This window comes from Anopheles bellator, chromosome 1 (assembly GCF_943735745.2).
Source record: "Anopheles bellator chromosome 1, idAnoBellAS_SP24_06.2, whole genome shotgun sequence".
Lineage (NCBI taxonomy): Eukaryota > Metazoa > Arthropoda > Insecta > Diptera > Culicidae > Anopheles > Anopheles bellator.
This window is the reverse complement of record NC_071285.1, coordinates 56961450-56987442: the sequence shown is the minus strand read 5'-3', so window position 1 is coordinate 56987442 and position 25993 is coordinate 56961450. Positions and strand designations below refer to the sequence as shown.

The window sequence follows — 25993 nt, the reverse complement described above, 5'->3', positions numbered from 1 at the left end:
TCTTCAAACGGCGGCTAAGAATGAATTTATGTAGATGATGATACTAAAGCCGATTTTATTCTCGATGTTTTGGTTGGAAATCCGACACCGGAAACAACGAATTATGCACTGTATGAGACTGATTGTTCGAAGGTAGCACATTTGAAACGTTACTTCTGGGAAGTTCGGTCAAATGGTGATATCAATAAAAGGTTTATTGGATTGAAATAGAGCGTAAATTTTTTGGTTCGGATAGCGCATCAAAGGAAATGGTGAGCTGTTCCGCTTAGTACTTGTTTGTTTTTATTTACCCATTGCAGGGTACAAAACGCTAATCTATACTCCTTCTGTAAGGAAACAATTAGCTAGACCTCTCCTTTTGTACCGGATTTAAATTTTTTACTTTATTTTGGAAAAATTCTTTTCTTTTCCTCGTAAATACTATCGGTTATTTAGCAGAAATGCAAACAAATTCAACACAAAGTAAAATAACTGGTCATCCTAGAGCTAGGAGTTACAACCGCCCACTGAATGTCAAACAGAATAAACAGAAATACAAGCGATCTGGGGTTGCTAAATCCAACTTGATCGTAAACCTGTAATGTAACAATGTTCTTTACGTGCTAATTGAATAGAGAACTGTCTTTTCTAGATTTGGTTGCTGTTGAATCTGAGGAAATTCCATTTTATTGCAAAAGAACGGATAATTAACGGAGAATAGAATCAAGTTATCAAAGAAAATACTTATTGCTACCCGTTGTCAGAATCTTTTAAGAGGTCGTGTTTAAGACGGATCTTCAATTTCATCAATTGAACCACTGAATGGAAGCAAACAAAAGGGGAAATGCGATTGGGAATATGAACACGACGGTTCATCTAACAACTTCAAACAGTGATCAAGAAATAAGGAAAACAGGCTGTAACACGGCCGATTGGTGATGTTTGGGAAGCACCACGAGCACTTTTGCCGAATGACGTAGTGTTTTACGGATTTGAGCGTTTATATCACGGATGGTTTTTCGATTTTTTCAGGATACTGACGGAGGAGCACCATCGTTGTTGGGACCCTGGGTGACACAGGAATGCATTATGAACAAAAGTGCATTACACACGGAACTGAATCGTGCACTTACATCGTTCGACGGAGGCGGTAACGCTTTGCTGAGATCGTTTCGTCTTCGCAGCGATTGGGGCCGCATCACGTACATGACGGCCATGAAAATCAACGCCATGATGACGAGAAAAAAGTTCGTACCACCATTGGAACCCGGGAGATTCGGAACTGTTCGAATGAGAGCCATAAACAAAGCCGTATTCGCACAAAATTCAATCGATTCACACCCGTTCCAGATGGTCACATATACTTACGATCCGTACAATCACTGTCGTTGCAGTACGACTGTCCATGACGGAGCTAAAACGGACAAAAGTATACGCGTTGCATGATCTGCTGTGGTCTGGGAGACATTTACGGAAAAAAAGCTGGAGAGCAAAAGCACATACCAAAGACAGCAGCCGCCGCATAGCGATTTCATGGCTCCAGAAGCATTCGCAAGCATCGAATTCATCGGCCATGGTCGTAACGGTTGGCGTTTGTTTTCAAATAAACGTTGGTACAACACTTGAATGTACACAAAAGATGCAAAAACGTTATCACGTTGGCGAGCACTGGACTTTAGAACTGGTGTTGGCGTTCACTAGGATTCGCTCCGAAGCACGCTGGAAATCCTACAAAAACAAAAGGGATAGAAGCCAACACAGAACAGCTGCTATGAATATCTGAAAAGCTCTCTGGATGAATTTGCGCCAAAGTAATAACGGTGTTGTACCGGGCTATCGCTTTACTATGGCCAGTGGCTAAAAACGTCCTACTAGTACCCCCCACCGTCGCAGTTGCAGTCACTTCTCGAATGTAAACACTGACGTGGTCTACTCACATTTGTTACCAGCTTTCCGAACATACACAAACCAACGCGGCCACCGAGAAGCTTTACTAATTGCGCCACTTGTTCACGTACCCAGTGCGATATCAATATCGCTCGTGTGCGAGGAATGAAAATGATTTGGATGGAAAATATGGCCGAATTCGATCGCTGGGAGTCGCTTTCAAACCAACCGTGAATGTTGTCGAACTAGCACAACGAATGCCCTGGGTGGACGCTAATTGAGGGAACCAAACCGGATTTTACCGCTACTGCGTTCGATGCGAACCTGAACGGACTGTGTGGCAGCTTGGGGAAGATTTGCCAGCAGGCACCACAACGGATGGGGGTTCATTCTTGGCCCCGCGTACTGCTTAGCTTTTCGTTCCGTTTCTGACCTTCCACCGGGCAACACCAAATATTTACGTTCCTGGACAGTTACCTTGCGCGCAGACTGGAGGGCCGGAGTTTTGCTTCGAAATTCTGCAAATGTGGCAATTTTGTCCCCCGTAGCCTATGACATCAAGTGCACGATAGAGACCCAATTCGAGACGGCGAAGAGAGGAGCTGAAGTAAAAAAAACCACTACGCGACACAGCGCCCAAGGAACACTTGTCAAAACATCAACAAACCCGCATGCCTGTTGTCTCTTTCACTCTCACGCAAGGGTGTTTTCTAACCCAGCTGAGAGTGATTATTACGCACCGTATCGGAGGATCGGAAGTGAATAACGAAAGCGCTGATTTCCGCCGTCGTCACCGAGCAGGCACTGGAAAAATCACAGGCAGAGGACACTAATGAACTATGGAAAACAGAGGAAAACACACACGCCCCATCCGAACGGCGATGACACAATCTGCAGATTTTGCTTACGGTGCCCGGCGAAAAAGTTACGCATCTACGAATGAGTGCGCCCTCTATCGCCAGTTAGCTAGAACTATCTGAAAAAATAATAAAATTGCATATGAATTACCGTATTTTTCCGTTTATAACGGGCACCTTTTTCCCAATTTTTTAACACTAAAATCTGGGTGCGCGTTAAACAAGGGTAATAAAAATTTTGTCTCCTCTAAATATACAAATGTGCCCTTATAGGTACACATTTTATGGTATTATTGAATAAATTATGAAATGAAACATTTGTTAGGAATAAAATTATCCACACAATATTGTAACATATATTATATACGTAAATTTGGGGGTCTTCAATCTTATATACATTCTGTCAAATAAGTACCGAAAATTTGTGATTTAAAAAAAATGCTTTATTTGATTTTCGATTTTTTTGTTGCGTAATGTTGCTACATATATTACTCAATTATGTTGAAAATTTCGGCTATTTTTAAAGCTCAGTTAATTTTTTACAGCTTTTTTGCGTGAAAGAGTTTTGTCTCATCGGCGATTTCTGCCTTCTCCTAAATAAATTGACTACGAAGCGGTAATTTGAGTTTTGGAAACAAGAAAAACCCCTAGGGACCAGATTTGGTCAATACGGTGGCTTTGGCATCATTAGTTTGTAGTTTTTGGCCAAAAATTCGCACACAAGCTGTGAAAAATAGTTTCGGTGGACGGTTTGAATTGAGTATGCGTTTAGGGATTGCGTTTGAATTAAGTACGCGTTTAGGGATTGCGTCTGCAAAGGTGTGCGTTTAGGGATTACACCTGCGTTAAGTATGCGTTTAGTGAGCCCGTCTGTCACTCAGGATCAAACGCCGACTCGCCATCTGGTCTGATCGCTGAGTAGCAAGACCGCATGGAAAGGCCGAAGCGGCGAGTCGATGGTAAAAGGCCGGAGCATAAGGGTTCAACGAGAGAAAGAAGAGTGCAATAAAAAACTAAATTTCGGCTCATGGCCAGAAACTTGTGAAATCAGAACACAACGATCTTAAACTTCGTATGCACGTGGTGTCTGTTCAAAAAATTTCACGACATTTGGGTTTCATTTTTAGATTTCGCGTTTGTGACGGATTGCTTCGCGCAAATTGCGCATAACTTGCAAGTAATATTTGTTATTGACCGTTCTAACCTTTGGCAACAACTCATGTGGCACCACGACCCTGTAATTGAAGAAAACTGTAAGCGAAACTGTTCACATTCGACCAAACTTTGCTTTTCGACGTTTACATCTTCTCGGTCCTGTGAGAAAGTTTTGAACAAAACAGCTGTTAAAGATTAAGTGATAATTTAAAATGGCCGAATGACCATAAGTCACTGACATGTGTAGCAATCTAACGGCACAAAATAATCGAAAATCGAATAAAGCATTTTTTCATTCACAAATTTTCGTATACTTTATTGTCACAATGTACCTCTTCAGAGAGTGACAATGAAGTACATTGAACAGCAATTAGGGAATATCAATTTGTCAGACAGCAGAGAATCTGAGTTTGAAGACTATTACGAAATATAAAATACTAGTATGTCTTTTGCAATGCGCATTTTATCTTTAGTTTACTTTAGAATATTTATAGAGTATTTAGAATAATACTGAAAAATATATAATAAAAAACTTTTTTCCAATTTTTTTCTCTTAAAATATGGGTGCGCGTTATACACGGAAAAATACGGTAAATCATATTGTATTATTATTATTATTATATCAATCAACCTGCGAAACTCATTATTAGGAGGTTTGAATTAGTTGTTTATTCAACGAAGGAAAAACCAGGAACTTATTTCTTTCTTCCGCAGATAACTACCGCCACGATGCGGTTGAAACAATTAACTTTTTTTATGTCATGTTTATTTTCGAATGATAATGCCCCCTCGTCTTGCATCATCTTAAGCAACGGTAGACTCTCGGGATTTCCCAGGTTGTTTCGCTTGCTCGTCCTACGATAAGATTACAAATGCGAAATGGTGTTTCTTTGTAGTGTAAATGCGACGCGATCCATGAATACATCTTCATGCACGCCTATCGAGATTAGCTGTCCACACAAAACTGGAACATGAATTAAGGAACGTTGACGCTTCTACCACCCACCAACGATAACATCTTCCGATAACATCTGGTCGCTCTGGAGCGAACGAATAATTCTTTCGACAATGCCGTGATTCACAGCACAGATTTGTTCTTTTGTGCCTTGTGTGCCTTCACTTCGAGTACGATTTTCTCGAGGCTCGCAAACTCGTCGATGTAGTAATCGGGAATGAGATCCTGGTCGTGCTGTAGGTTCTTCAGGTCTGCCTGTTTCACACCGCCGGTGCCTACCAGCAAAGTTTGAAAGCCGGAAAGGCTTCCATACTTGATATCTAGTTCCGGTTGGTCACCGATAAATAGCACTCGGCGCGTGTCCTCAACCGGATAGAGCTGCCTCATCAATCTGCTCATATCGCGTCCCGGCTTTGATAGAACGATAGGTTTTCTGTCCGCCTGGTTCTGAAGTGTTTCGATGTACCAGCCGGGACCGATCAGGCGCGTCCGTGAACCGACTGGAAGCGATTTGTCCATTGCCCCCGCGATAAACCAACAATCGTCGTCATGCTGCAGATATAGCTGAGCCCGCAACAACTTGATGTTGTTGCAGTTGAAATCGAAGTCTACAATCACGGCTTTCACCGGCTGCTTGTCGTTGATGATCGGAATTATCTTCGCGACCGTTTCCGGAACCGGATCGTTGGGCTGAAACCGCAAAGAACAGATCAAATTAAAATCTCAACTAACGCGCAACTTCGCCACGTCACCACTTACTCCGTCGATTATATTGAAGCCGGCTTCGCGAAGATCTTTTTTCAAATTGGCGCTCCCTATCACGTAACAAAGCGCTTGTCCGAATTTTTTATCTCGCAGATACTGGATGATCAGTTTGCCCGGGTGAATGATATCGTCATCTGTGACGGTGAAGTCCGTCAATTTGCCCAGTTTCTTACGATAATCCTCCATCGTACGGACACTGTTGTTCGAAACAAACAGAATCTTTTTCTCACTGGCCCGAAGCGCACGTATGGCTCGGTCAACGCCGGAAAATGAATCGCCCAGGTGCCACAATACGCCTAACGAAAACGGAGTTACTCTTTGAATTACGCACAATTTGCTGCATCACGCCATGGTTTGGCGTGCACCGGTCCCAAATTCAAAACTTACCGTCACAGTCCGTTTGAATAGTGTGGAAAGAATCGAGGAAAAGTGACTTCTCTTCGATGGGCAACTGAGCCAGGAACTTGGTAACTTTAGGCGGCTCAGCCATTGTTAATTAAAGAAGAAAGTCCTGTGCAGTGACAAATCCACTTAATATCAAAGGGTCAGGCCACGTAACCCTCGTCAACTGCAATTGCTTTGCGAAAAGACGAAACCGCAACACTCCGCCGAGCTGCACGCTTTCACGATGACTCGCGCAAACCAAAAAAAAACGAAAAAACGTGTGACAGTCCGATGAAAAAGGTAAGCGCTATTAATGTTTCCAACACAGGGTGACGCAAAACCTTCCCTTCGCCCAGGTTAATTTGAATCGGCCCGTTGGCGAGCAAAAATTATATGTTGTTGAATTTTATATTTTTTTGAGCCTTGTCTAATCGTGCAATGGGCAATGGGGTGAATTTCACCACACCACACGTAATCCGTTCGCTAACATGTGTCTGGAGATGGTTTAAAAAGAAAAAAATACTTTAAAAAAAGTTAGATCTATTCTAGGAGAACAATTTAAACAATGATTCGCCGTAAAGATTTCAATTAAGAAGAATCTCTCTGCCAAGCTCGCGGAACACAGTGCGGATCTTCAAAGCACGCATCCGCTGCCAACCGGAAGGCATCCTCCAGCTTCGGTCCCGCAACCGACAGCGTGCGGCAAATGGGCGGAAAAGCATTTTCCCGACAAATTTCCCGCCATTCGGCCGGGGTTCGGTCCCTGGGCTTTCGGTTGCCACCGGTTGCGCTATAAAAGGACACGGCCGGCCGAAGCTGGCCGCTAGTTGTGTGGCAGCAGGCAGTCAGGTCGGAGTCCGGAACCGGAAGTGTCGGCTAGGTTGCCCCCTGAGTGTGCTGGTGTGCAGTTGTTAGCACGACCGTCAGACGGCCAACTAGCCGCTGGTCTGGGTTGTGAAACCGAAAAAAAACATTTTCCAGCATCCGGTGCCGATTTGTCCTTTGCCCGTTATGTGCGCCACGAAACATTACTACTAAAGCATCTTATTTCTCGGCAAAGCATAGTGCCCGTTATGCAGAAACCCCCGGCAAATAACTATCAAACGGTGGGCGGTTCTGGACTGGGCGCGCTGCAAGAGTGAACCGTATTGTGCTCGCGCTGGACCATGTTGCAAAACTAAGAAGGGCCATTTCCGGGAGATCGTCACGAGCAACCCTTAAGGAATCCCGCAAATTAGCCGTCAGCCGCTGGGTGGGTCGGATCCGTGGTCCGGTCGCGCGAATATCTGTTCAAGACGGTGGGCCAAACAGGTAACCGAGTCTATGTTCGAGCTGGATGATCCACGGGAGAAGCTGAGACTGCTGGAAACGCCAGTGAAGAGCACCGACAAGTCGTCAGGTCAGTACAGTGCCGCCGGCAGGCAGCGTGACGTTGAGTCCGCTTTCTTCTTCCTAAAACCCACCGCGACCGAAGTGTATGTGGCCAAATTAGTCGGTTTCCTTCCCACCGGCCTGGGCGGGACTACCGGAACGAAATATAACAATCGTTTACCACAAAAGTGCCTCAGTCCATTTCCGTTTCCCGCTGCACTTGCCCACTCGCAGCAGACTTCGTGTGTACTTAGTGGCTTCGGGTGGCTATCGGAATCGAACAGCCCACAGCAGCAATACCTGACCTGCGACCGTTTCGCTGCAACAGGCAGCTGTAAATACCACTTGTGCAGTTAGTTTAACAAGGTCCCGAGCTGTGCGGTGCGGTTTCAGATGATTTCTCGTATTACCGTGGCCCAACGGGAAAGGACGTCAAGGAGGGGCCGTCGCCTTAATTCTAGAATTGCAATCCGGGCGGCAGCGGTGCAGCAGGGAAGGAAATGAGCTATAAATCTGTGGTTTTGATTGTTTTCGCTGCTAATCTAGCGAAGCTGCACTGAATTGGCGTGGCTTCCGTGGTTCCCGTGGCTCTGATGGAACATTGCACGGTTTGCTGGGAAATGGAGGCGAAAGAAAATGAGTGCCCGACTCGCTGTCGGGTTCCGAAGGAAAAAGCGTGCCCCTCGTCTGCCACAAAAACTGTTCCCATTTCCGCCGTGGTGGTTTGGCCGGAGCCGGAAATTTGCTGCACCGCGATGGGTGGCTGGAAAATTGAGGAAGCTTAATTGAGCGCCGATTCCGTCGGGTTTATTAAATTAATACATTCCTACATGGCCAAACCGCGGAGAATGAAACGAAGTATTAAAATAAATGTATTTCCGGCCCAGGCAAGTGAATTCCTTCAGGGATTATTTTAGCATACGGTTCAATTTTTGGATGTTTATCTTTAACCAACGGATTCCACTCAACACGTGCCACGAAACGTGGTCGGTGATTAACGTTTCGTTTGCGGTTAAACATTCGTAAGGTGAGCGGTTTGCCATTGTGGTTGTTTAGCGCAAAAGCCAAGGATCACGTTCCACCAGACGTAATACTGAAAGGGCCAGATTAACAACAAAACTACTAACACTGTCTTGAAAGGTTGGGTGTAGTGTTTGAAGGAATGTAGTAAAGGCTGTAATATCACTTATAAATTAAAGTAAACCCCAGCTGAACAGGTCCATCGTTGGGGGAGCTGTATATGTTTCCCGAGTTCCAACATGATTTGAAGAACGCTAGTTACGCCGCACGTCAGTGCAAGATGGTGGTGGCTCCGTCACACTCCGATGCTAATGATTTTCGGTCTGGCATCAATCACAAACTAATAGTCCCTGGATGGCCAAATTTGCTAGCTTCAATTGTTTGTCGTTGATTGATTTTTCCTGAACAGAACACGGTTCGTGTATCGCAGATTGACACTTTAATGGAGGAATGAAAGCAGCAAGCTGGAAAGCTGGGTGGAAAACGAATTAAATATAACCAATCATGGTTCAATTCTAATTTTTTCGATTCACTCTCACCTTTTAATTCAGCCTTTTTTCAATGCATTTTTGACCGATGTGTCACGCCTTGGCGATCGGCGATCTCCGTCTGGGCATATGCTTTCGCTTTCGTTGACCGAATCAGAATGAAACGCGTGTTAGTGGTGGTGGCCGCGCTTCAAGCACCCGCGAGAGTTTCTCAAGGCTCCGCGGACGACGGTGGTGGTGGCGGCGGTGGCATGCTCTGCCCGTTAAATTCGATGTTCTTTTCGTTTAGTCGGTTTCAGAGTCGCGCTCAAGCAGGATCGACGCTTGGCCCCGACGGTGCACCCGTTTGAACAAGTGTATTTCCAGTACGGTAAAATAAATGTGCACCACGAGGCGGCTAAAAGTGAAGACGTTTTGTGAGTGAAGGGACCTTGAACAGAGCGCCTCGGTGACATACGGGGACGATCGTAAAACTGAAACATGGTTCGAATCGGAATCGTTAGTTTAGCATAAACATCTGTCCAGCCTAATCGTCCCTCTGTGTTCCCGAGTGAAAAGTAACTGTATTCCTCGTATCTGGAATACGACCCGATAGGACCGAAATAAAATCCTGAACCCCGCTGAATAGGTTGATTAAAATAGGAAACATTAGCATTCAAAGAATGCTCTTTAAATTTAAACCTCTAGACGATCTCACCCGTAGAAGAAGTTAATCCGCCGTGGAATCGGGATTTGGGTGAGGAACTCCTCCTACGCTCTGTGGGCAACTCCGATTCAGGTGCAGTGCCGTCGTACCGAGAACGAACGAAGGACGGTTCGGGGTTCGAGAGAAGTGAAACAGGTTTTCATGCCCATCGAAATCTCCACTCCAGCTTCGATCCGCCGGCTCCTATTTCCATAAGCGGGCGTCGGCGGCCGCGGTCAGCAGACGCTAGAGAATTCCTATCGACTGAGACATTACCGTGTCCAGCTGAGGGATTGCCCCCCCCCCCTCGGGTGCTCAGGCTGAAGGTCAAGATTGTGGCCCGAAGATCATTTCTCATTCCCCAGGCGGTGTACCGCTTCGAAATTCATTATTCAGACGATCGAGAACCAAAACGGACCCGCGTAAAGACTCTGGAAAGGAAGGATTTTAAAGTCCTAAGAAAAGGAAACGGAAAAGACGGAATTGCGCCCGGACGAGCGATCGGTCAGTCGAGACAATTATTCTCCAATTCCGCCAGAGAGGTGAAACCGCCAGAAAAGCTGTCATTGAATGTGGCAAAAAGTGCACCGATCGGAAGTGACGACGGGTAGTGAATTAAATCGAGCCAATCGGAACACCCGTGAAGGTTGACGATTTTTTTTAAATACACTCAATTCTATGTGCAATTTAGTGTTTTGCTCCGTTGCACAAGCTCCGACGACAATCGGGTGCCTCGGTGGTCACCTTGTAGTAGAGAGAAACATACGGATAGTAACTTGACACGGCCGACTGAACCGACGGTGCACTTCAGTCGCGAAGATCGAAGATTGTAGGCCGCGAGAGAGCCATACCAGGTCATTATGTTTGACGGGTCTTGGACGAGCTATTGGACTGTCCATCGTTCGCCTCGGACAGGTGGCTGCAAATAGTTAGTAAGCCGACGTGAGAGACCTCGCGAGAGACCTTTCCGCGGGACAAATTTGCGTGCCTTGAATTTTGTGGTTTAACGTACGCGCACCGAGGGTCTTGCATTGGAGAACGAGTTTTCTAATTGCTTCTCAAGTCCGCCAAGTGATCGCCGTCCAGTCGGTTGGTTGCCAACCCGCCACCCGGAGTTGCGTTCCGAAACGATTGCTGCAATAAAATGTATCGGCGATCGAAGTGAAATATGCAGCGGCGTGTCGCTAAAGGCGGTGTAAAACTAATTAATTATTAATTTTTTTGCACGGTACGCCAGCATGTGTGTTTAAGATCGAATAATGAACTCGAGGTGTAGGTAAATTATGTGCGCTCGGTTCTTTTGATTTATTCGCTACACGTCTAGACGCGAGTAATTAGTGTATCAAATTTAATTTGAAGCGCTTTTTTATAACCCAACAGCTACAAATTGACTTTAATGGGTTGAAAGCGGTACGCCTCTGCGGGCGACAAACTCTCCAAGATGCAGACCGAGCCCAGATAGGATAGAAGAACTAAGGACCAAGACCCTAGACTCGTAGACCGCAGGTCCGGGACCACGCCTTAGCTGATCGCGTCCAATCTTGCGCAAAAGGCAAAAAAGTGACGATTAAATAATGACGAGCGTGCGTGCGAGTTTAGTGAGCGTTTTAATTGAATTTCCGTTCCCGAGCAGCATCAAGTGACGTGGTCCACTGTGTTTTATAGCGTCCGCGGGTCAGGAATGTACCTCGCGTAAATCAAACCTTAAACTCGGCCCGGACTGTGATATGCAAAGCAGAGTGTGGCAGTTGGAGCAATAAACCCAGCGAAATTATTGACGCCGCGAATCGAGTAGTTCGAGTTCTACCAATGGGTCGCAAAAAGGAAAAATCAGGTAATACAGTGAACACGACCACAATTAAATGGGGATAAAAATGTCACAAATTTCGCCCAATGTTTTAACCCAAAAATCCCAAACCGGTTCGCGTTCGGATTACCGATTAGCTCTCCCCATAGCGACCCAACCACAGCAGTCGGGTTTTCCCAATGGGATCGAACAGCTTACCTCAAGTAGTCGTTGGCCGCGGTTTGTCGCTTCCATATCGACCGAATTCTTTTATCCCCATCGCCAACAACGCCCCCGCTGCGGAAATGGAAATCATGACCGAAATAGTGAACCGAACGGTGCGCAAGAGAAGGCCTGTTTTTCATCGGCCTGTGATCCGGCCAACCCGATGCTGGCCCGACAGAGAAAGAAAGGAGCCACCGCCTGGCTTTGTGTATGTATGTGTGCGGTCCGGTTTCCCGGGAACCACTCAGCAGGAGCAGGCACCAAAGCTGATTGGCAAATAGGCCTTTGAAACTGAAACCCCTGGAGCCCTGGCGGTTGCGGAGAGCGGCGAAAAGCGAAAGTGCCACAGGGAGAGGGGCGAGGTTGGAAATCGAATTAGGAGTACTTAACATTTTCCGAACTCTGCCCCACCCCACGATGAAAGTATTAGGCTCCCGATGCCGATGCGGTTGGTTGGCAGGTTTTGTTCTTTCACGCGTTCTCAGGATGAGTCCTTCTTCCTGTTTTTTTTTTATCGAGAAGTACCATTTACATTCATGGCATCCAATTCATAATTTTCCCGACCCACCGAGACCGGCACGACGCGATGATGGGACAGAGTACGCCCGTGCGGAGCACTAAATCAAATTGTCCCAATCCCAGCGAAATGCTTGGTGACGTCGTCGTCATCGTCGTCGCTGTCACACCGGCGCTGTATGCGGAAAATCAATTTTCCTGTACCAAGGGGGAAGCAAATTTGGCTCCTATTAGCCGTCGCCTCGCCTGTGAGAAGGTCTTTAATGGAGCGAGAAGTGGGTTGTCCTTTACACGAGCTGGTGACGGTGACGACGTGGAGGTGTTATCGATGATGCCTGATGATGGTCGTCGTCGTCGGTGCCCCATTGAGGTCCGCTCCAGCAGCACCGGGATAAAACATCAAAAACATTACCAAACACTTTGTCAATTTGGAGGACCTCCCGTTCGGGAGAGAGGACCGGCTCGTCGGCGGAAGGACGAACACAATCCCACAGCTGACCAACGACTCTCCAGCCGGCCTGCTGTGGTGGGCCGTGGACACCCTGATGGCTGAGGAGTTCTATTATTAGCATGCTCTTCAAATTTTGAACACTCCATTCTTGATGGAGGCTCTGCCCGGGGTGCACTGGTCCAAGTGGGCCTGGATGTGTCAACAAAACGTGCGGAGAGCGCACCAGCGTCAATATTCGTGATATGCTTTCGAAAAATTGTTACCAAACCGATTCCGCTCCTCAGGAATACTCGGGGCGGGTGACGGCGGCACTGGTAGCTAGCTCCCTGCACCGTAACACAATTAGCAATGTCACAATTTCTGTTCCCTTTCTTCCATACCAGATTCCATCGACGGGGACGCTTTGAAGGAGCTGAACGGTGGACCCGAAAACGGGCTCGGCGGTGACGGGGACGGCGAGGAGACTGCCCTGGCGATGACCACCGTCGGCCAGATCAAGGCGAAGAGCCGGCCGGGCCTGCTGCCCCGCAACGGCAGCGAGCTGGCCGATGGCGAGCAGCGCGAAACCTGGAGCGGCAAGGTGGACTTCCTGCTGTCCGTCATCGGGTTCGCCGTCGATCTGGCCAACGTGTGGCGGTTCCCCTACCTCTGCTACAAAAACGGTGGTGGTAAGTTCCGGAAGCGCGTCATGGAAAATGTGATGGAAAATCTCATTTCTTCCTGCCACCGGTCGGTGATTGTGTAGTATCGACGTCGTTTAATAGCTAATTATTGATGGAAGAATTCAATTTCGACGGAGAACACTGGCGAAGCGGCAGCACTGGCCAAATTAGTGCCGAGGGGAAACGCTCGCGTTGCGTCGTTGTCAAACTTTTCCTTCGTACCGGGGGCTTGGGAAGGACGATGTGTTGTTGAGGTTGACTTCATGGAGCATCAACCCAGTGCGGCCCCTATAACTATGTTGCTGGTGACGTCCCAACCGAACAACACTTTGATACTCATCCCGAAAGGCTCCAACAGGGACAGTGTTATGTTAATGTTCGGTTTGTGTTATGGGCGTGATTGTGTGACTTTAATGAGCATGAAATTGGATTATCTCATGTCGTACTTGGAATGGAGTTCTTCATCAGATCTTTTATAATCTGAAAACTTGGCCCAGAGTGAGCACACCAGAGATCGTGATCGAGAAAGCAAAACCGTAGATAAGTTCAACCTGTTCCAGTGTCACCCCCGTCTGCCAAGAACGGGTTACTTACTTCCGACGTTAAATCAATATCAAACAAGGCGAGATTGTAAAAACGAACCCCGAGCCATAAGAGTCAGTGCCGTTCTGGACACACAAATAACGAGTAACAAGTTGTGAGGCTTAATCCGCTCCGTATTACCGGGGGCGGGGGGACATAAATCATGGCCAAGGAATTGATTCACGATCCGTGTCCAGGGCACTACAAGTGAACGCACTTCGGGGGCCGCTTCGATTCCGGTGACCTCGGTCGGTTCGGCCAGCCGGGGAGTTAACCGACTGCGAACGGTCAAATGGCACTCGAGCGTGGCAAATTTCATCCATCGCCTACAGCAGCAGCAGAGCCTTCAGACTGGCCACATACACGCGGGGACATTATCAGTGGAATGTATGTGACAACAGCGATTTACCCGACAACCCTGGACGGGCCACCGTGTTCCCCTAATCCGCCACCGGAAACCACCGGGGTGGGGAAATGAACCGGGCACGACGGATCCTGGTTGCTTTTCTTGTGCCTTCCTTCCGGAGGCTTGGCGTCCGTCCGTCTTGTGGGGATTTTATTCTCATGCCGTAGCGCCCCAGAACTCGACGCAAACCCCACATCAGCGAGTGCTGCGGCGGACATGGAACGGAAATTTCCACTTTCCCTCCCCATTCCTAATCGGTGGGCTCGGTCCTTTCTTCTTTTCCCGGCCCGGCCACTTTAGCGAAGGAGAGGGGAGCGTAAAGTTTCACGCTAATGGCGTTGATGTCTTTATTCACAGGAGTCAGCCAGCCGTGAGCCGAACCAGAATCCAGAGGCACACTTTGCCACCAGGTCCGAGGTCGGCGTCGGTGCCGATGAATAAGAACTAAAGACCGTGCCGCGGAGTGGGCCCGGGAATGGACGAGCCCTCAGAAGAAGGTTTCGTCGCTGATTCGCTGTTGTGGAACGTGCCTCGTGGGATTGAATCCCACGGAACGGTGTCAATTGTGGAATATCACGCCGCGATAAAGGCCACTTCTACATCGCCACATCGGCGCTGTGTGGTTGGATGAATTATGAGAGCTCTCAAGAAGTCAAATCGTTCATCACACTGCTTCGGATCTGGTGGGTCGCGTACTTGTTGCGCGCTTCCGAAGGCAAGCCCCCGGGAGACGATGAAAAGAAAATTGTGTAAACTCCTTGCAGCTATCTTCGGGAAGCAACAGGTTGAGATCTGGCGAGTCGATGGCACTTTTAGCGGACCCTCACAGAAACCCTCACGCCAGATCCTTGGCGTCTACTTCTTGGGCTTTTTTTTGTACAATCGGTGTCTTTGTGTTTTTTACACTCTATTGAACACTGTTCCGGTAATGGCCGTGACTCCGAGGCACTCTGAGAGAAAATGGGAAGCACTAAAGCAACCGGATCGGAACCGATCGACGAGAGTGTTGCGCACGATAATGGGAGAAAACTGTTCCGGCATCTCGGCGGTGGCATTAGCATCAAAATGGATGGCCGTGCACGGTGACCTGTAACGGTGGAGATGTTGGATGTCTGACGGACAAATCGGCGGCCAACCGAATACCTCCTCGCTTTTGATTCAATTGGACGGGATGATTGATTGAACTGTCAAAACTGCATCTCAGCCATCTTCGATCGCGCAAAGAATTGTGACACTTGAGAATTGTGACAATAGAGGGGAAAAAAGATTGACCGAAATGCTCGCATGACTTGATTGACGCATGACTCTCGGAGTCGAATCTAGGGTTCTAGGACACACTCGGCCAATCCCCAGCTCAATCGATCCAACACGAAGCCAGACGAGAGTGGTGCGAACGACGAAAAATGCACCGGACGCACCCCCGAATCAGGTATCAAGGACAGCCCGAAGAGATGGATTTATGTGGCCTGCCTGAACTATCTTCATAAAGCGATCGGGTGGGTTACGTTCAAAGGAACGATAGACCGCTGCTTAGGTAAGCGAGATACCGGAATTGGGTGACCGCGTAATACATCCAGCGCCACGTCCTCGGCGGTGCATGATTCTTCAAAAGTAGTGCCATTTTTACAGTTAGCCTTCACGTAAGAAACAAACCCAACAGTGGCTTGCCATAATCTCACTCGTCGGTTGGCCTAGGTTACGGAATGGGCGCCCTTTTTATCCTTTTCATAAATCGTCCTCTCCGGGGCCGAAAGACATTTTGCTATCGGCTCGCGCCTTCGCCCAGGAAGGATAGTGATACAGCGCAGCAATGATGACATTAAGCCCCTGTTATTAACTCGCCCCTGTACACACTCCGGCACCACAATATTGCGAAGGGATTGGCCGTCCCCTTCGCATGAAGTGTCTCCGGGTCCGGGGTCCGACCATTCTCTGGGCTTTCTTCGCTGTCGCCGTCGGATTAAGTCAATAAAAAGAAAGGAAATAATAATGCTATTAGACCATCGTCGCAGAGTATCATCTCGCGTCCCGGAGGCCCTTCGGGACGGTAGATTTATGCAATTTTCCACGCTTCCTGACCGGGCTCTGATTCTATTCTCTCGCTCCCTCCCTGGTGGCTAGGTGCGTTCCTCGTTCCGTACGGCATCATGCTGCTGGTGGGGGGCATCCCACTGTTCTACATGGAGCTGGCGCTCGGGCAGTTCAACCGGAAGGGCGCCATCACCTGCTGGGGCCGGCTGGTGCCGCTCTTCAAGGGCATCGGGTACGCGGTCGTGCTGATCGCGTTCTACGTCGACTTCTACTACAACGTCATCATCGCCTGGTCGCTGCGGTTCTTCTTCGCCTCCTTCACCGACAGCCTCCCGTGGACCCACTGCTCCAACCCGTGGAACACGGCCGAGTGCAAACCGTTCGGTTTCAACAACAGTTCGGCGGGGGTGGCCAGCAACAAAACCGCCACTCTGCTGGCCAACGCTACCGTCACGACGGCCGCCGTCAACGAGTCCAAGTTTGCCTCGGCTGCATCGGAGTACTTCAAGTAGGCGCCGCCTTTTACGATGAGGTTCCGCAGGCAAGCAATGCTTCTAACTCGTCCTCTTTCGCTACAGCCGCTACATCCTGGAGCTGGACAAGAGCGAGGGGATCCACGATCTGGGCGCCATCAAGTGGGACATGGCGCTGTGCCTGCTGGCGGTGTACCTCATCTGCTACTTCTCGCTCTGGAAGGGCATCAGCACCTCGGGGAAGGTGGTCTGGTTCACGGCCCTCTTCCCGTACGCCGTCCTGTTGATCCTGCTCGTGCGCGGCATCACGCTGCCCGGGTCGGCCGAGGGCATCCTGTACTACCTGCGGCCCAACTTTGACGTCATCTACAACGCGGAGGTCTGGGTGGATGCCGCCACCCAAGTCTTCTTCTCGCTCGGGCCCGGCTTCGGGGTGCTGCTGGCGTACGCTTCGTACAACAAATACCACAACAACGTTTACAAGTGAGTGCGGTAGGTGTGCGTTGTGGCCTCTCCCTAACCGGTGCCTTCTTCCGCAGGGACGCCCTGCTGACCAGCCTGATAAACTCGGCCACCAGCTTCGTGGCCGGCTTCGTGATCTTCTCCGTGCTGGGCTACATGGCGCACGCGAGCGGGCAAAGCATCCAGGATGTGGCGACCGAAGGACCGGGCCTGGTGTTTGTCGTGTACCCGGCCGCGATCGCCACCATGCCGGGGAGCATCTTTTGGGCACTCATTTTCTTCATGATGCTGCTAACCCTCGGCCTGGACAGCTCGGTATGATCGCCCCTCTCGTCCTGTGATCTTGCGACACACTAACGATCCCCCGTTCCCCGTAGTTTGGTGGCTCGGAGGCAATCATCACGGCGCTGAGCGACGAGTTCCCCAAGATTGGGCGCAATCGGGAGATCTTTGTGGCGTGCCTGTTCTCGCTGTACTTCGTCGTCGGTTTGGCGAGCTGCACGCAGGGTGGATTCTACTTCTTCCAGCTGCTCGATCGTTACGCGGCCGGCTATTCGATCCTGATAGCGGTGCTCTTCGAATCGATCGCGGTCTCGTGGATCTACGGTAAGGATAGTCGAGAGTTTGAGGGTGCCAACGTTCCCTTGGTTACGTGACTCACCACTCGCAGGCACGGAACGGTTCTGCAACGATATCAAGGACATGATTGGCTTTGCGCCCGGCATCTACTGGCGCGTGTGCTGGAAGTTTGTGGCCCCACTGTTTCTGCTGTTCATCATCATCTACGGGCTGATCGGGCACGAGCCGCTCAGCTACGAGGACTACATCTACCCCGGCTGGGCCAACGTGCTCGGCTGGTGTATAGCGGGCTCGTCCATGATCATGATACCGCTGATGGCGTGCTACAAGCTCCTCGTCACACCGGGCAGCTTCCGGAAGGTGGGTCGTGTGTGCCGGGCTGGCTCTTTAATCTGACACCCTTTAACACCTCTCGATCTCGGTTTTAGCGAATGAAGATTCTCACCACACCCTGGCGCGATCAGCAGATGGCCGTGAACGGGGTGACGACCGAGCCGGCCCAGGTCCGGCTCACGCATTCCGACGAGGGTGAGGAAGTTTGAGTGAGCTCTCGATTCCGATCGCCGCGGTTCACGATTTACTTTGTGTAAGCAACACCTTTTCGCCCGTTTCGGGCTCCATCGTGGCCGCCGCTCCCTTCCCCATAACCTTAAAGCTTAAAGGAAGTTTGTTTTAACACCAAACCCCATCTGTTCTGTTGACGCATCGTTAGGACGTAAGTGTTACAAACGTTGACAGAGATCGGCCGATTTCTGGTAGCATCCACATTCAGGAGGCAGGCGATGGTGAGGGTTGCTGGCCGAAACAAGGCCGGTCACGCAGCCTGATCAGCAGTCTGAGCCCCCTTTAAATCTTAAATGCTGTATAGGATAATATGAGGGTCGAGAAGGAATCCCGTACGAGGCGGGCATAAAGGTTGGCTGAGCTGGGTCCGAGCCAGCTACCTGTACATAAGAGCCACAGCCACCACGGGGAAGAGACTCTGGCGATCGAACGCTGAACGGAGCGATTTTCATTGTTGTGTTTAAGTTTGCCCTTAGCTACAATTATGGACAGGAAACAGGAAGGAAAGAGTGGACTAATAGTTTGAATTTACCCACGCGTTACACAAGCAATAGCAAATAGTTGAAAGTCTACGAGATGGAGCGTTGGTTGGTTTAGTAGAGTTTAGCTGAGAGTCTCGCAACAACCGGAACTGGAGTCGGAGTCAGGACGTTCACCGCGAACTCTTCATCATTTTCGTTTATCGACGATCGAATAGTGTAGGATCCTCGTAAGGGTGACCGTTTCACAGTCAGCCAGAGCTGCCGAGATGAGCTTTCCCTCACAGCCATAAAGCTCATCTCGGCAACGGAGTGAAAACGGTTTTCCCGCTTTTCCCGACCCCATTTTGATTTCCCAAAACGAATCCTTTCCACCAGGCAGTAAACTTAAAGCTTGCAGGAAAGAAGCTTTCGAAGCTTTTCTTCTGGTTACACCAAGGAGTAACGTGCGTTACGGTGCCAGGACAGGATATTGCGTCGTGAGTAGTATGTTAGAAGTTACCGTAGAGACCCACCATCGGGAGGAGAGATGCTTTTCGCGCTGGATAGCTTTAACGGTAAATTAAGCTTCATCACAACATACACACAGAGTAGAGTTAGTGGTTGGTGGCCAACCGCCAGCCGGTTCAGTAGTATCGACCGTTAGGACCCGAGGGCCGAGGAAAAAAAAAATGGAAAAAGAAACACCAATAACTTGCGCCCCGTGGGAAGATGGATGGGTCCGACACGACAGTGGTACCGAGCTCGGTTGCAGCTGCCTCCCGCCAGACACAGCCATTGGCGGGACGTTGGCTGACTGTCGGCTCCGCCACACGGCACTCCGGACTCCGTCGCTCTGACTCGGATCCATCCATCCACCACCACCAGCAGCCAGTGGGCGCAACAAACAGCAATGTGTTCCCCAGTTTTTGTGTGGGACAACCCCCGGAGCATCCCGGAATCCGCACGCCCGCGCCGGATCCCGCGTGCCAAATCAGTCACAACGAAGCGCGGGCGCGCTCTCATCTAGGGCATGAAACATAATCGAAACCCGTAAAAGGGATAAGAGTGAACACAGTATTAGTGAGCGAGGTGCAGTGTGTATAGGGAACTCCTTGCCGGGTCTCGAACGAACGTTTGTCGGAGCATAACCCACATCTCTCTCTCCCTTTGATTGATTGCAGTGCAGTGTTTGATTTGATTTATAATAAAGTTTTGATTTGACAGTTGAACCCTCGGCTGACGTTTGTTTACCTTTCGGGCATCGGAAGAGTCAGTGGGAAACCGCAGGACGCACGCAAAAGTTGTATAAGAATCATATATTTAGGTATAACGTTCAGAACGTCGAGCGCTGCTTTGGTTTAGTTTTGTATAGTTTTTTTTAGCGTAAAAGTGTCAAACGCGATCCATCGCGCAAAAAGTCCTGCAGTTGAGTACCAGTTCTATCATAGCTTCGCAAATCTTCAAGCCCTTACGTTAGTATCAGTTCATGCAATGGAAACCGCTCTTCAATCTCAAACCCGGCACGTCAACACACTGTACACTGCTGCATTAGGGTACATTTAAGGAGTTCATCGTGGACACAATCGAAAGTCCTCAGGGTTACACCTAAACCACACCAAACATGCAGCGTGTGGCGCTGCTGCTGCTGCTGCTGCTGCTGGTCGACTATTTAGCAAAGTTACATGTATATAAAAACCCAAGATCACCCGCTTCCTGGCTACGGTACAAACAACAACAATTGGCCTACCCAAAAAGCGACTCCACAGGGATCTCGTGTAGATCGCGCTACAAACATGTAAATTCGTCCAAACGGAACCAACGCCCAAGCAGGCTCGCTGCACCGCTTTCCGTGCTCGTTCTACAACATGATGCCAAAAGACGTGCCCAACAATGTAACGGTGAAACCGAGCCACTCCAGTCGAAATGTCCCTGTCGATGTCTGAATCTTTGGTGCGAAGCGTTGTCGCCTCCTCGTTGTGCGTTGTGCTCACCGCTCACTGGACGGAGCACGAGTGCCGCTTCAGGTAGTACCGGGCGGAGTTGCTGCGGGCCGGATTCGAGCCGCCGGTGTAGCTGGGCAGCGACTTCCGGCGACGCCGCACGGCCGGGCTCAGGTTGTACTCGATGTTCGCCTGGCGCAGCAGCTGCTTGAAAACCGTCAGGATGCCCTCGTTGTTCTTGGCCGAACACTCGGCATACCCGCAGCCCCACTCGAGCAGGACCCGCGAGCGGGCCACCTTGAACGTCACCTGGCGCTGCTCCTCCGGCACGTCCGCCTTGTTGCCGACGATCACGATCGGTACCCGGGAGCCGCGCACGGAAATGATCTACAAAACAGAAATCGTTATCGGATGCCCAGGACACATCGGAATCAATGGGAACCAACCTGTTCGCGCAACCGTTCGACCTCGTTCCAGGTCTCCTCGTCGTCCACGGCGTACACCAGGATGAACGCACCGCTCGTGTTGATCGAGAGGGCCCGCATGGCCGGAAACTGGTACGAGCCGGACGTGTCGAGGATGTCCAGCGTCAGGCTGGACCCGTCCGGCAGCTCGTACTCGCCGCGATGCATCTCCTCGATGGTTTGCTTGTACCGCGACAGGTACTTCTCGTACAGGAACTGCGAGATGATGGACGACTTGCCGACGCGCGCCGCACCCATCATCGTGACCCGGTGGCGCTCCTTCTTGACCGTCGCCGTCGAGGCGGTTGCCGGCGGTGACGAGGGGCCACCGAGCCCGTCGTACCGGAAGATATCATCATCCTCACCGCCGGTACAAGCCGCCGATGCGGAGACCGTTGCCGACGGGGGACCACCGCTGGCCCCCTTCGAGGAGCGACTCAGCACGAGCGACGGGATCCGTAGCCGGTGGCACGTTCCCGGCATCGCATCAAGGAGCGCAATTGTGGCGGTGTCCGTGCGCCCCGGAAGTGCGCACACTGTGGTCGAAGGAAGGGCCCGAGACGAGCGAGCTGGGAACTGGCTGACAAAGCTGAAAGTGAACGGAACAGAATCCCATCAGTGCCTGGGTTGTACATTTACGCAGGAGTCCTCCACAAAAAAAACCAACCCGAGAGCTGCCGAGCTGTGGAATTAAAAATAAGGGTCCTTAAATACAGGTCTTCCCCACGGATCCTAGTAGGCGTTACGGCGTGACGGCGGCGAGGCTCCCAAAAAAAAGGGATCCCATAGAAATATGCTATCTACGCGGACCACCACCGCAGTGCTCTGCCATTGTCCTGCGGATGACTAACCGGAACCGAGGTATCTTTGTGCCTTCGTTAAGTGATGCCTTTTTGGGAGGGTTTCACCGGACCGTGGCGCATCGATCACCATATCGTCTGGCGGGCCATTCATCGCGCCGGTTTCGCTCCATCGAAGCAGCCCCCGACCAGAAACAAGATGGCGGAAGGTATTCATCAAGCGAAGCGTGTCGGTTATCGGCAGCGTCGGCAGCGTAAGCAATTGACAAGAAGGACACGCCGCAGAAGGTGCTCCGAAAACCCGTTCACAACAACCGTTGCGACAGCGCTTGAAATTTATTACAAAAACATGTTTCAAATCACAGGTACCCCCTCTTTAAAGGCCCCTTAAAATGTAGGAGTTGTTGCCGTTTATCGCCCGTAGGCTTTGTAGTACGCCTTATAAGGGGGCAGAGTGTGGGTTCTGCAAAGTTCGAAGGTTTCCGAAACTTTTCTGGGCCAAACGAACCCGCACCCCGAAAACAGCGCGCAAAGTGGCCGTATTCCTTTTTCGTCGACGACCTACGACCACTCACGGGCCGCAGGTGGGCTGTGTTTTGTTTTTAGGATTCTTACGAATTTCGTCCTTCGGTGTCGTCTTCCCCTTTTTGTGTGGGTGCACTTGGCCACTGAACCGGTTCGTACCGATGGAACGAACCACGTCACGCGTGAGATTGCTATTTACCCGCACCCTTGTATGGAAATTCGGATAATTTGCTTCAATTGTGCAGTTTCCACGAAATGTCCAACGCTTGATGGCCCCGGGGCTCGGCTGGACCTTCGCCGGACCTGAAGTGGGAGAGTTCATACTCCGAGTTTGCAGATATTTGCATTATTTCGATTTCGATTTGCCCCCGGTTCGGGTCCTGAGCACACGGAAGCGCAATATGTCGGCCAATATGGCGGACAGCTGGCAAGCAATTAAAGTGTCCATCGATGGGCCACAGATCCGTGTGCCTTGCGGCTAATTTCGTGTAGGAACCGCGGGCAAAGGGCAAAGAAGTCGTGAACGACGTGACTTTTCATCGATGAACACGTGCCCGGGACCACCACCCACCCGCCTTCTGGGTCAAACATGAGCCTGCAAACTGCAAACCCGGCACCCGGAGGCGGCGCGCGGGCGGTGACGGAATCAATCAACATTTCATTTCCGGTGCGTGCCAACGATGCCCCGGATGGCCGGCGGGAGGCTGCCGGCAGTGGATGGGAAAAGCCGAGAAAACATCGGACCGTCGCCGCGTGGAGGCGCAACAAAGAGGGAAAAAAATGCCGGACCGACCGAGAGTATTATCAATTGTAGCACTGATAATAAATGCGAGAAGCCACACACCGACCGATGGACCGATCGACCGTCGGCCAGCCAGTGCCAGGGGAAGCGTTTAAGCGCTCGATTGAATTTACATACCGGGTTCTTGGAATTAGGCCCCGTGTCACGGACAGACAAAAAAGGAACCGTCCTCATCGGGATCGGTACACGTGTCGCACGTATTTTGCCGCATTCAAATTGATTTCATCATCGACCATCGGCGCGCATACCGGCACGCGGCCAATACCTGAGCGCCCGCAGGATATTGGTGCGCGTTTGCTGTCCTGTCGCTATCAAACGGTGCTAATTAACCACACGTTGAAAAAGAGAAAGCGAAAAATTTCGCATCCCCTTTAAACGGATATTCAAACGTTGGTATTCACATCACGAAAGTTTCAGGTTCAGGGGTACAGTTGCCCGATGAAAACTCTAAATATGAGTGTCAGAAATCAGTCAGCCATTTTCATAGAGTCCTGGGCACTGGTTGCTATGACCTGAAATGATTGATAAATGAAATTGAATCACCTTTCAATGATGAAAGATGGTGATACAGCATTCAACGCTAGAGCCCTAATTATCGCAGTGGATGTCTTGCTGAGCGGAAAATAATGGGCCATCAGATCGGCCGGTACAGTGCAGGTCCGAACAACAACAGCAAAAAGGCCGGGATTTTCCATCGATGGTTGGGGTCACAAAATTCATTATGTATGTCACACGCTCTCCTCCACGGCTGCAGAGTCCTGCCCTGCCCCCGTTAACCTCCTTACGGCATGCTGGGAGCAACACTTCCGCCTTAACGGGACCGCGCCACATGGCGCTGTGTCTTACCAAGGCGATGACGACGACGGGTGATGAATCTTGAATTTCTGCAAAGTAACCCCACCGGCCCAGCTGGCTACACAGTTCGCCTGGGATGGGAATCGGAGTGTGAAAGTACTTTATCGGGTCCTGGGGAATTAAGATTGGCTGCAAGTGCATTCCACGGCATATTGAACGGAGTCCTGCTGCGCCGGCAAGTCATGCTCGCGGCGCAAACATGGCTTTGCAATTCGAACGCGGCCCCCAGAAGCCATGCAGATGATGCACGGAACTAGGGCAGCGAGAATATTCTCTGCAGCGGCAGTTTATTGAGGGCAACATCGGCCATCGGCTCTCCACTGGCGAATCACTGGCAAGCTCCGGGGATCCAGCCAACCAGCCAGCCAGCCGGACGATGGCATCATCGGTGGCGATCTGCTCTGCTGGAAAAAGGGGTTTGAATGGGGGCACACCGGTCCGGGACAACAGGACCACAAGGGGGCACGGTTACACCACGGTGTCGTGTTTCGTCGTCTCGCCTTCACACGATGTTGTTATCGACGATAAGCGATTTCATTCGATAACACTCAAACAAGCGCCCAACATACGGACGCCGTCCATAGAAGGTCCTGGACCGGTTCGCCGGGAAGACCTGGAGCAAGGGAAAGTCATAGCTTCTCCTTTTTGCCGCCCCCCCAAGGATGGCCTCAGTCGGGCGACGCACACAAGATTAATTTCATCGACACTTTTACGAGCGAACTGAGCAAAGATTGGTTCTCAGCCGAAGACGGACCGGTGTCACGTAGCTTAACGCATTGATTAGCCGCCTTTCTTTAATGGAGGCGCATGGTAAGTTTTAGCCGGTCAGCTAGCCAGGGAATAGTGTTTTCCATTTTGTAACCGGACTGAACCGGGCTGAACCAGGCGAGACGAAACACTTCGGGGAAGGTGCTTTCCACGAAACTTCCGCTAAATAAAAAGCATAGCGGTGTGATTTGAATTGACTACCTGCGCCCCCCCAGAAGAAACCATTATTAGCCATTCTGCTCGGGAAACTCACTCTTTCCTGCATCGATCGCAGAAGTGGTTCGATTGTTCAACAATATGGCCAAGGCACAAACCAGGGCAAACCAGGGCACTGTCGTCCGCCACCGAAGCTGGCCCCCGGCTAACAATGGGCCTCCCCATTGTTTCGTTTTGCGGACGAGGACGAGGATGAAATTAATAACTGAAGCCATTTTGGACAAAAGCGGCGCCGAGGAGAAGGACACACGCCCGTTGCTGGGAGGTGCCAATAATGAAGTTGCCACGCTTTGAAGAGGGTCTGATCTTTTTACCTTTCCCGTGCTTTTTCTATTGTTTTTTTTTGGCGTTCCTTTTTTGCGTTGCAGATTTTGCATTCTCGTCCGCCACGTCCGAAATGAATTTTTTGTTTCCCCGTAGTGCCGTCGTCCGGGTTTGCCATTTCCTGCGACAAGCACAAGGGGCCACGGGGTCCTCTTTGGTTTGGTGTAGTTGGCTAATGGCTTTACACTGTACTACAAGCTTCACGCTTCACGCGCCCTGCCATCGACGACGCCGAAAATAAGACCCAGGACCCAGTTAAGTGTCCTCCATTTGTCGCGTGAATTCGAAGTATGATTTTAATAATCAAGTTCAGAAAGGCAAACGAACTCGGCACTCTGCACAACGTCGGAACTCCGGTCCCAAACACACGCGGACACACGGACCCGCGGGCGAAGATGATGAAAGGACCCTTCGCCGGGAAAACGCTAGTAAATAATCTAATGGACCGCACACAGTTATCTGGCGGTGAGGGCAAACAAAAAAAAAAGATTAAGCAAATATGATCCACAAAACCGTCCCATTTGAATGCTGGGTGCGGCACCGCACGCTTCGCTT

General features: G+C 50.3%; 4 protein-coding genes across 6 annotated transcripts; 1 reads left to right on the top strand and 3 right to left on the bottom strand.

The window, feature by feature from the left end:
* Nucleotides 1-254: 254 nt before the first annotated feature.
* On the bottom strand, nt 255-2748 carry LOC131214456 (small integral membrane protein 14). Of its 3 annotated transcripts, XM_058209159.1 has the most exons (6): nt 2607-2737; nt 2344-2486; nt 1483-1707; nt 1348-1393; nt 1113-1261; nt 255-1046 (listed from the first exon to the last, which is right to left on the bottom strand). In XM_058209159.1, exons 3-6 carry the CDS (start codon nt 1552-1554, stop codon nt 1008-1010), a joined length of 306 nt encoding a protein of 101 aa, XP_058065142.1. In that variant the 5' UTR covers nt 1555-1707; nt 2344-2486; nt 2607-2737; the 3' UTR covers nt 255-1007. The 3 variants fall into 3 exon arrangements, with proteins under 3 accessions (XP_058065142.1, XP_058065251.1, XP_058065330.1); XM_058209268.1 differs by lacking the exon at nt 2344-2486 and having other exon boundaries at nt 2607-2748; XM_058209347.1 differs by lacking the exons at nt 2344-2486; nt 2607-2737 and adding an exon at nt 1917-2261.
* Nucleotides 2749-4703: 1955 nt separating this feature from the next.
* LOC131205533 (uncharacterized) lies at nt 4704-6166 on the bottom strand. The gene is made up of 3 exons (XM_058197662.1): nt 5986-6166; nt 5593-5894; nt 4704-5523 (listed from the first exon to the last, which is right to left on the bottom strand). The coding sequence occupies exons 1-3, from the start codon at nt 6086-6088 to the stop codon at nt 4957-4959; spliced, it is 972 nt and encodes a 323-aa protein (XP_058053645.1). The 5' UTR covers nt 6089-6166; the 3' UTR covers nt 4704-4956.
* Nucleotides 6167-7305: 1139 nt separating this feature from the next.
* On the top strand, nt 7306-18442 carry LOC131205531 (sodium-dependent dopamine transporter). The gene is made up of 8 exons (XM_058197661.1): nt 7306-7381; nt 12908-13192; nt 16296-16713; nt 16784-17161; nt 17218-17455; nt 17518-17746; nt 17811-18079; nt 18148-18442. The coding sequence occupies exons 1-8, from the start codon at nt 7306-7308 to the stop codon at nt 18259-18261; spliced, it is 2007 nt and encodes a 668-aa protein (XP_058053644.1). The 3' UTR covers nt 18262-18442.
* Nucleotides 18443-20738: 2296 nt separating this feature from the next.
* On the bottom strand, nt 20739-21631 carry LOC131205365 (ras-related protein Rap-2b-like). The gene is made up of 2 exons (XM_058197437.1): nt 21131-21631; nt 20739-21071 (listed from the first exon to the last, which is right to left on the bottom strand). Exons 1-2 carry the CDS (start codon nt 21629-21631, stop codon nt 20739-20741), a joined length of 834 nt encoding a protein of 277 aa, XP_058053420.1.
* Nucleotides 21632-25993: the final 4362 nt, after the last annotated feature.